The sequence below is a fragment of the Nuphar pumila genome, chromosome 1, assembly GCF_984573655.1.
Source record: "Nuphar pumila chromosome 1, dmNupPumi1.hap1.1, whole genome shotgun sequence".
Taxonomy (NCBI): domain Eukaryota; kingdom Viridiplantae; phylum Streptophyta; class Magnoliopsida; order Nymphaeales; family Nymphaeaceae; genus Nuphar; species Nuphar pumila.
Window position 1 is genome coordinate 7,987,850 of NC_143249.1, and position 10,044 is coordinate 7,997,893.

At 38.5% G+C, this 10,044-nt stretch overlaps 1 protein-coding gene and 1 long non-coding RNA gene across 5 annotated transcripts; one reads left to right on the plus strand and one right to left on the minus strand.

Moving 5' to 3' along the window:
- LOC149847864 (uncharacterized) lies at positions 1-3,593 on the minus strand. The gene is made up of 2 exons (XR_016431696.1): positions 3,492-3,593; positions 1-3,407 (listed from the first exon to the last, which is right to left on the minus strand). It is a non-coding gene; the product is annotated as an uncharacterized LOC149847864 (long non-coding RNA).
- On the plus strand, positions 7-5,198 carry LOC149847865 (uncharacterized). 4 transcript variants are annotated; one of them, XM_090005080.1, is made up of 2 exons: positions 7-466; positions 4,833-5,198. In XM_090005080.1, the coding sequence occupies exons 1-2, from the start codon at positions 20-22 to the stop codon at positions 4,992-4,994; spliced, it is 609 nt and encodes a 202-aa protein (XP_089861206.1). In that variant the 5' UTR covers positions 7-19; the 3' UTR covers positions 4,995-5,198. The 4 variants fall into 4 exon arrangements, with proteins under 4 accessions (XP_089861206.1, XP_089861252.1, XP_089861351.1 ...); XM_090005126.1 differs by lacking the exon at positions 4,833-5,198 and adding an exon at positions 2,656-3,120 and having other exon boundaries at positions 20-466; XM_090005225.1 differs by lacking the exon at positions 4,833-5,198 and adding an exon at positions 2,667-3,120 and having other exon boundaries at positions 20-466.
- The last annotated feature ends 4,846 nt before the right edge of the window (positions 5,199-10,044 follow it).

Sequence of the window (10,044 nt, forward strand, 5' to 3'; positions counted from 1 at the left end):
GGTGTTGAGTCCGAAAGAGATGGCCTCGCCCAAAAACCCTATATTTTGCCTAAAATGGCCCTGGGATTCTCCCCCAATTCCCAAAAAGTCCCAAGACCTCTGCAAACTCGACGTCCCATGGCTGCTCAAACCCTTCCAGGCCCTCGTCGGAAACCTCCCCTCCGGCCTCAAACTCCGGGATCTGCCGGAGACAAGACCGGAAAACCTCCCGTTGGTCTCTAAACCCGACCGACTCTCTCCGAAGAAGGCGGTTGCGGGCGGCCGGAGGGCGCTGACGGAGGCGGAGCAGCGGGCTCTCGCCGCAGCGCTTGCTGGTGGGAAGGAGGCGACGGTGATCGAGTTCTACTCGCCGAAGTGCCGGCTCTGCCACTCGCTCCTCGAGCTCGTGGTGGAGACGGAGACGAACAACTCGTCGTGGCTCAGCATCGTGATGGCGGACGCCGAGAACCCTAAATGGCTCCCGGAGGTAACGATCGAAACTGCTTTACTCGCGTTTGGATACGAAGGAGTGAGTTGTAATACCTTTTCCAAGACCAGCAACCTATGTTAGCTGGAATATTGGTTTTTTGAACTGGAAATTTTGACCCAATTCACGATTTCCCGTCCTTCGTTTTGAGCTCAAATCCGGAAATTCCCCAAATTTCAGGATCTGTACTCCAATTTGCGCACGTGGTAGTTCAAACTTCAAATTCCTGGGTTTTGGAAAAATATCGCAAATTGCGTTTAACTTGTATCCATGTTCCTGGAATTCAATGGCGTGGGAATTCCCGAGTTTCTAAGTCGCGTTCTTGAGTCCTACCCAAACACGGCATTTGGGCATTGCAACACCAAGCTGAATCGAGTTAAGCTCTTACAGGTTCTGGCGTTGGAAAGTGGAGTTGGAAAACCCCGTCCCAACACACCCTTAGTTTTGTTTGTGGCGTAGGCACTAAAGTGTGAGCTGCGTTTTTCTAGTGATATGGTTAAGTTGGTTTCTGTTTTGCATATCTGTGATGGTGCCTATGAGAATAATCTGCGTCTGCATGTGATTAGTTCGGTGCAATGGAGATACTCTGTTTCTGTCTTGCTAAACAATTTGAGTTCTTGGGTTTCTAATTAGGCTGGTGATCGCGAAAATTTATCTGGGAATGGACTTTGATTCGTTTGATGCGACGGAATTGCTGTGTTTTGAGTTTCACCATTCTGATTGAGCTGGTTAGCACAAGTTTACCTGGGAACTTTCTATGAACAGTTTGGTGCAATGAATTATCTGTTTCTGTCTTGCAAAAGGAATTTAGTTTCAGCATTCTGATTAGGCAAGCAATCAACGCTACTAACACGTCATGCCAAACTGACCCAATTTTTATAGGGACGTTCTTTTATTGGTGAGAATGTATATTCGTGTTCCTATGGGAAGGGGGTGCGAAATCATCCAATTAACTGGAGCCAAAGCATGAGTAGGGTATGACTGGATTATCGATATGCTTAGGAAGCATTGGTACTTCATAATGCAACACATATCATGGCCAATCGATCGACTTCTCGAAGTTAAAGTGGGTTCATTTTTTTTTGGAGTTTGAGTTTTGGTTGGCATTAATGATCTTATAATGCTTGGTGTCCTGTAGTTTTGGTTCTATGTGGTTAGGCTTGCTATTTTATGCATCCATAAGCAAGGGCCTTCCCATACTTTGGGAGTTCTGGACAAATTTGTAATTGGTTTCAAGAGTTTTCTCTTTAGGTTACATCCTTACGTTTTTATCTCATGAAGGCTTGTAGGGGTTTGTTTTGCTTTGGTTAGCATAAAAGTGGATTTTGCTTTACATATCATTATCTTATTGATTGGTTCATATTGCATAGCATTTGGTATTTTATAATGCAAAATTATCACTTAGGCATCACATATTGATTGTGTTTACCTGTTTGAATAGTTTATGGTGTGAAAATGTAGTCTTTTAACAAGTTTAAAGAACAAAGTTGTTTTGTCTAATTACAGATGTTAGCTACCTAATTAATGCACCGAAAATCCCTAGGGGAATTAAGGTGTGTAAAGTCAAGCCCTTAGGCCACCAGGATCCTAACATATCACCATGCTTCGTAGACAATGTCCTCGGCAGCCCACTCTAGGACGACTCTCACTATGTCCTTAACTACAGGTAGCCCTTTCCATCTTTTGGCAGCTCTCACTTTGCCCTTTTTCTAGGTTTCCCCCTCCGAGAATTGAGCTGTTTATGTGGAGGTTGTGCTAATACTAAATGTTAGGTACCTATCCAATACACCAAAAAGCCCTAGGGTGATTAACGTTCATAAAATCAAGCCCTCAAATCACTATGAACAACAAAAGATGTATCATAAGATGAAATGTGGATATTGTAGGAAGAATCTAGATGAGGAGACAAGTTTTTTTTTTTTTTTTCCTCTCCCCCTCCCTTTTCTGAAGAAGATGAAAACAACTAAAGATGTGTAGACAATGTATTCTATGATATTTCAATGTTTTTGCACTCCTGATGAAGTTAGTGTAATTCCTTCGTTACAAATTTGTATGAGGGAGCTGATGACAGTATGCTGCAAGGGAGGAATTGGTCATATATTTCATTTTTCAAGGGCTATATTTTATGTTAACATGGCAAAGTAGCTCCTTAAGAAATGGTCTCTTGGTCTAACACATTTGATGCAAAGTTTCTTGTCAGGTGCAACTTCTACTATCACACTAATTTATGTTCGTTTTATGGGATGCATACCAAAGTTTTCCAAGGGAGATAATCTTCTTCAATACCCATATCATGTACCATTGTTATCAAATATAAAATCTGGATAGATTTGACTGATGTTTTAAATGGATGGGATTCTCCTAGGAGGTCAAGACTCACGACCGCCTGACGTGTGTTTGTCAACTACCATGAATTTCTTTGTTGTGGCACTGTAGAAGGATCTTGGACTTTACTATAGAGCGATCCATGTTTGATGTTTGGCATGATTTCTTCAAATGTATATGGGTTCAAGGAGAAGGTGCATGCTATCATTGTGGTCTTGGGCATTTTACATATGCCAAGAACATGTTGACAGACATTGGAAGAGAACCATGTTTTTCTTTGATTTCACAATTAGAAAAGTAATAATGATATGCTGTTATGTTTCTTGCCAGATTGCAATTATATGTTCATGGAAAACCATAATTCGTTAGTTGCTATGCTCTTATCTGCCTGCACCTAAAACCTTTTGATGATGACTTGAAAGCAAAATGAAGCATTTTATGTCTCTTCAAATTTATCCCATGTAAGTGTGGAATCTTTTGAAACAAGTTCGTTGGCAATAAATGCTGCCACTTGCCAACATTCTCTTGATTTAGATTTCTGACATGAGGTCTTTCTTGAGTTAGTTTGTGATCACCTCCCTCGCCAACTCATGCTCTTTCTTATAACAAGCGAATTCTGTTCATGTTTCAAAGATGAAAAAGAAAAGTAAACAAATGAATAAACAGAAGGCAAGTAAATAGATTTTGGGGGAAAGCTTACATCTTTTGGTGTAAAAACCAGAGTTGACAGTTGGGGAAGCGGGAGCGGGAAGCGCGGGATGACTTAGAAGGGAACCAAGAATCGTCTCGAAAGCGAGAAGAGAAGCGACCTAGGAAGCGAGGGGGAAGCAAAAAAAGGAAAAAAAGAAAGTAAAACAAGAAGGAAAAAATAAAAAAAAGGAAAAAAGAAGGGGAAGCGCACTTTCGAAACTTGCTTCAGGGAAATGCGCTTCCCCAAGTCCTATGGCGCTTCTTGTAACCCTGGTAAAAACCATATAATTACTCACTTCCTATGAAACTGACATGGATGAACATGCATTTTATCCATCAGCCAACCAAATTTAGTATTAAAGATGATTGATATGGTAAAACTTAATATGCTTGGCAATGACTTCAACAAAGAGACTTTTTCAAAATGTGTAAAACTGCATGTTTTTGTTCAGAATAGAGGGTTTTTGCCTTTCTCTTCCCTCTTTCTGCATAGTATCCTACTGACTATGCTGATTCTTGATATTTTGGTTCAGGTTTCAAAATGAAATTTCTCTGAAGGGCATCATTTTATGAGAGGATGATGTGAAATAAGTTGGATATTTAGTCTTGTAAAACTAGTTATGAGGAGAGAACACTCGGAGTCGGGACTTATCCCTTAGCCAAATTTCTGAGACTTTTGAGTGTTTTCAGGTTAACTTCTTGTTTCTGTGCATTCAATTACATTGAAAAGGGAACTACTGGGAGGAAAATAAGCTAGACCATTCTGAGTCATCAGTCTATTGGCTGCATCCATGGAACTCTCAGTTGCTGTCAAAGATTGCCAAACTGAACTGTGCTAATTCTTTGTCCAAACTTTCAAAACGTGCTGCGAGGTCTGGTAGATGTCAATTTGTGTGTGTGTGTGAATTCTTATTCACATTGCTTGAACAACTGCTATTTTCTTTGAGATATCGTTTTTCTAAAATCTCATAACACATTGGAAGCTTGTAATAGAAATGAGTATACCATATCATAGGATGGTGTGCACGTACTAGAAAGTACAATTCCTTTTTCTTTTCTTACTCCTTGTAGAGTCATGCTGGATCATTCTTACACACTTGCACACATTTCTGATGTTGTTGGCAATCTCCATTGTTGGAGCAGCACTTCTGCTCGGTGTCTGCTAGGCAATTTGATGATTTGAATCCAAGACTCCTTCCAAGTGTATTGCATGAAGAATAGTGTGTGTTTGTTTTTTGTCTGTATATTTATTTTGTTTGATTTTGTTTTACATTTTATGAACTTCAGTTGAAATTTGGTACATTTTGGAAAACAAAAAATCAGTGGTGCATCATCGTTTTTGTATTTGCAGCTGCTCCATTATGATATCAAGTATGTCCCTTGCTTTGTGCTTCTGGACAAATACGGGAAGGCATTGGCAAAGACTGGGGTTCCACATAGCCGGTTACATGTGATTGCTGGTCTCACTCGCCTTCTTCAAATGAAGCAGCCCTCCATGAAAACACCCAAGTAGTGGCTTGATCCAAAGCAAGCAATGGACTCCTGGCTTGTCTGCCTTACTGCTTGACATACTCCCTTGAGGATTTGTACAAGAGTGTTTTTGTTGTTTCAAGGTGTCTACCCGTCCTTCCAAATGTATGGTGTTCCCAGAGGGGGAATTCAACATGTTGGGATGTGTTTTTAAAATAGTATAAAAGAGAAGATGAACTAGGAAAAATCACACACAGTGGGCAGATTTAACGTGGTTCCTACGGGAACCTACATCCACACAAGGTAAATATCTCAACTTTCATCATAAAGGAGTCATATATATGTTTGCACAAAATATATATAAATAAAATAAAATATATAATAATTTAAATCCATGTGCAAGTGTGTCAAAATTATCAAATATACATTCATTTACACATAATAAGATAAATACGACGGTTATGGTAAACCTCTCTAACCATCCTTGCAGGTTACAGTAGAAGAGAGTAGTAACCTGTGCTGGTTATGGTAAACGAGGGTAACTTGTGCTGGTTACGGTAAAAGAAAGTAATATGTGCTGGTTACGGTAAAAGAAGGTAACTTGTACTTGTTGCATTAAGTAAATCACGCATTACCCTAACTCTCAAGCATCTACCCATGTTCGTAGCTGGTACCCATAAAGTACATATGACATCCATCTAGCAAAATCAGTATCTATGATGGAATAACTTTCATCTTGAGATGCTAAACTTAAGGGAGTAACTCTATAAAAGAGCGAAGGTGTGTAAATTAAAAAGAGAGAACAAGAGGCGATAGAAAAAAAAAAAACAAATTACCAAGATGACAATGTATTCAAGAAAACTCAAGAAGACACGAGGATCCAATCAACATCACAAGCCCCCATCTTCTTCTCTCTTTCTCTCTCTTTTCTTTTTCTTCTCACTTGTAATCTCAACTCTAAGAATCAAACCTTATTGTAAAGGTGAAGAGATCCAGAAATAAAGTTTCAAGTTTTCATATTTTAATTTGAGTGTTAAAAAAATCAACGCTCCAGTTTAGCATTGGTGGGATATCTCCCTCTAAGAACTGCAATAATGGTTAGAAGAAACAAGAGCCCGAAAATCAAGGTGGTGCCAACACTTCGCCTACTTCTGCATACAGGGGCCCTTTTATTAGAAGCAAAGCCACATCAATGTCCTTCAATAGCTTGAAAGGCTTAGCCTTGAAATTTGAGGCATCTCCAAAGAGAAATATGCTGAAAATTATTTTCACTGCAGTGAAAAATGAGATGTTGAAGGCTCTCCTATGCAAAAGAAGCCTAAAGGCTCATCTTTTTCACCAAAAAACGAGATGCCGAAAAGCTCTCCTATGCAAAGGATGCCAAAAGACTCCTCTGTTTCACCAAAGAACGAGATGTTGAAAGACACTCCTATGTAAAGGATGTCGAAAGACTTCTTTTTCATCAAAGAATGAGATGCCGAAAGGCTCTCTTACATAAAGGATGTTGAAAGGCTCATGTTTTTCACCAAAAAATGAGATGTTGAAAGGCTCTCCTATGTAAAGGATGTTGAAAGACTTCTCTCTTTTATCTAAAAATGAGATGTCGAAAGACTCTCCTACAAAGTTGATGCCAAAGGGCTCCTACATATTTTTAAAGAAAGAGATATCGTCCTTACGTTCAAGAAAAGATACATAAAAGTCCTTTCCTTAACATGAAAGGAGAAGATGATTGAACTTTGGTAATTTTCAAAAAAATATGTTCCTTAAAAAAGACATTTCTGAAAAATGCATCTGGTGTTATGTCTCTTATGGTGATGCAGGAAGAGAAACCAACATCCATGCTGGTAAAGGTGACATCACCCACCAGCTAAACCCCTTTAACACCTGTACCAACACAGAGGGCATCACTGGTTGGAAAGATTATATCACCAACCAGTCAGAACTTACCCGTACAAAAAAGGGTAATGTTATGGGCAAAAAAAGTAACATCACTTAAAGCAAATGTGACATCACTAACCAACCAAGGCTCTACAACACTTGTGCTAGAAAAAGTGACATCAGCTAAAGCAAAGGTGACATCACCAACTAACAAAGCTTCTTCAATAGAAAAAGTGACATCATCTAAAGCAAATGTGACATCACCAACCAACCAAGATTCTCTAAGAGAAAAAATGACATTACCTAAAGCAAAGATGACATCACCAACTAGCTAAAGTTCTCCAAGAAGTAAAGTGATATTACCCAAAGCAAATGTGACATCACCAACCAGCCAAAGTTCTTTAGGAGAAAAAGTGACATCACTGACCAGGCAAAGTTTTCTAGGAGGAAAAGTGACATCACCCAAAGCAAATGTAACATCACCAACCAACCAAGTTTCTGTAGCATTTGTGCTAGAAAAAGTGACATCACCTAAAACAAAGGTGACATCACCAACCGATCAAGGTTGTGCAACACTTGTGCTAGAAAAAGTGACATCATTATGTCAGCACATATGAGATCATCAGTTAGAAATGTGATGTCATTTACCAGTCAAAACCAAGTAACTCCTGGCTGGAGAATGATGACATCATCAACCAGCCAAAGTGTTACAACACTCACGTACAAAGTGTTGACATCACCTACTTGCGAAAGTTTTTCAATGCCTGCACAACTGGAGGTACCATGCAAGGTTGCATTAACTAGCAAAAGTTACCATCCCATGCCTTATTTTACTCCTAGCAAGCCATGTAAAAAAGGATTTTAGAAAAATACTCTCAGATCTAAATATTCAAATTCATTATTTGAAGAAGATCCAATCTCACTTCCAAATAGTTCAGTGGTAGTGTCTGTTATGATGGCTGGAGCAGAACAACTATTGACTCTAGAAGAGCAATTAGTATTACTTAGAAAAAAATTAGAAGAGAAAGAACTTGAAATAAATGCTTTGCTTAGCAAAGTGATGAAAAAAGAAGGAATATCAAATTGTCTTCATGCATCATCATTAGTATCACAATTCAGAGGAGGATCCATCCTTACAAAGGAAAGGTTCTTAGAAGAACTCAATAGAAAATTTGAGCAATTCAAGGTAACAATGACTTCTGAACCTTCTCAAAGTTATTCTAAACCATATCTAGAACATGTGGATAAGGTCCCTTATCGTCCAAATTATCAACCCCCAATCTTTAAGAAATTTAATGGGTTGGGGTGTCCAAGAGAACACTTAGCCCATTTTATAGCCCAATGCGGGGACACAGGAAATAATGGAGATTATTGTTTAAGATAATTTGCCTTGTCCTTGGAAGGACCTGCATTTACTTGGTATAGCCATTTAAGTCCGCACTTCGTAATGAGTTGAAAAAAAATACAGGATAAATTCTTGGCTAGGTTTTATAGTCAACAAAGAATCATCACTACTTCTGATTTAGTGAAAACTAAGCAAAGACCAGATGAACCAGTCATGAACTTTATATCCAGATGGAGAGATATGGTTGTCTTATGCGAAGAGCAATTGATGAAAGCACGAGCTGTAAAGATGTGTATGAAAAGCTTGCAACTATCTATCTCACGTTATATGATGTCAATAGAATAAAAAATATTTAATTAGCTCTCAGACATTGCCTGAAACATTGAAAGGACCTATGATAGGTCTAAGATAAATACTGATGAAAAGTGAAAAAATATCCACAATAAGGGTAATGCATATTGCAATGTGGCTGAAACAGTGTCGAATCTCAAACCAAAGGTTAGTGAACCTAAAAATGAAAAGAGTAAAGACACCAAAGATGATGGTAGAAAGAAAGGTAGTAAAGAGGGTAAGGTCAAGACTTTCTTGGAAGAGAAGTTAAAGAAAAAGTACTCTTTTAATGATGACGATGTAGAAGAGATTTTGGAGTACATGTTAGAAATGGAAATGATTGAGCTTTCAGAGTGCAAGAGACCAAGGGAAACAAAACAGATAAATAGTCTTAAGTACTACAAATATCATTGTCTTACTAGTCACAAGACAAAAGATTCCTTTGTTATAAAGGACTTTATTCAAGACAAGATCAATTAAAAGGAGCTAAGCTTGGAAAGATAGGCACCATCCAAAGAGGAAGTATCAGCAAATATAATCACCATACAATTTGGTTCACTTCCTCCAATAGACTTGCCACAAGATGTACTGGCTCAACCAATTCTGCCTCTTGATGCCCAAACGACTCTCCTTTCTGAACCTTAAATAATAAAAGAACTAGATTCTTTAGTAACATAATAAGTTCAAATAAACAAAGATTGTTGTTGGGATTTGAACTCATGCTATGAGAGTTCTGGTACTACTTCATATACAGAGGATGAGTTGGCTGATAAGTACGCCGACAATCCAAGGTATATAACACATGCCTAAAAGTCACAAAACCAAGAGCATGTCCGTGCTTAGATTAAAGAAAGTAAAAAACAAATTTCTTAGCCAATCGTACCTACAGGGTGAGGGAGAAGAATTTGAAGTTGAAATGGTACCTCACAATAAGAAATTCAAGCAAAAGATGAAGGATTAAAATTCATCATGCTATGCAATCATATCGACATGGTTAAAGTAGGAGCTATGGAATTGAGGTCAGGCAAACAATTGCCAGAAATAGAAACATCTACTAATCAAACAGTTCAAGAAGGAAGGCAAAATAGAAGGGGGCGTCCGCCTATAGTTCATGAAAATTTTGAAGCATCGGTCAAGTATAATGTAACCGCTAATCTAAAAAAGATACCGACATTATTAAGTATATATGATGCCCTCATGTTATCTCCTAAGATACGTCAATCGTTAATACAAGCACTTGGTCAACCAGAGTGCTATATGACAGAAAGTAAGAAAAATGGTGATGAACTTGTTGGCGAGATATTAAATTGTTTTGCCTGCCTATCATTTTCTAAAAAAGATTTCTAAAATGTTAAGAAACCCCACAATCGACCTCTGTTTGTCACAGAAACAGTTGAATCATAAAGGATTTCCCGAATCATGATTGATTCCGTATCTGGATTAAACCTCCTCTCTTTAAAAGCCTTATCAGATCTTGGATTTTCTGTGGGGCAACTGATGAGATCCAAACTCATGATGCAAGAGTTTAATCAAGATGGTC

What these genes read in the sequence shown, in the direction of transcription:
- LOC149847865 (XM_090005080.1), top strand. Translation starts at nt 20, where the DNA reads ATGGCCTCGCCCAAAAACCCTATATTTTGCCTAAAATGGCCCTGGGAT. An exon ending in ACCCTAAATGGCTCCCGGAG is followed by an intron (nt 467 to 4,832) that starts GTAACGATCGAA and finishes TTGTATTTGCAG; the next exon opens with CTGCTCCATTATGATATCAA.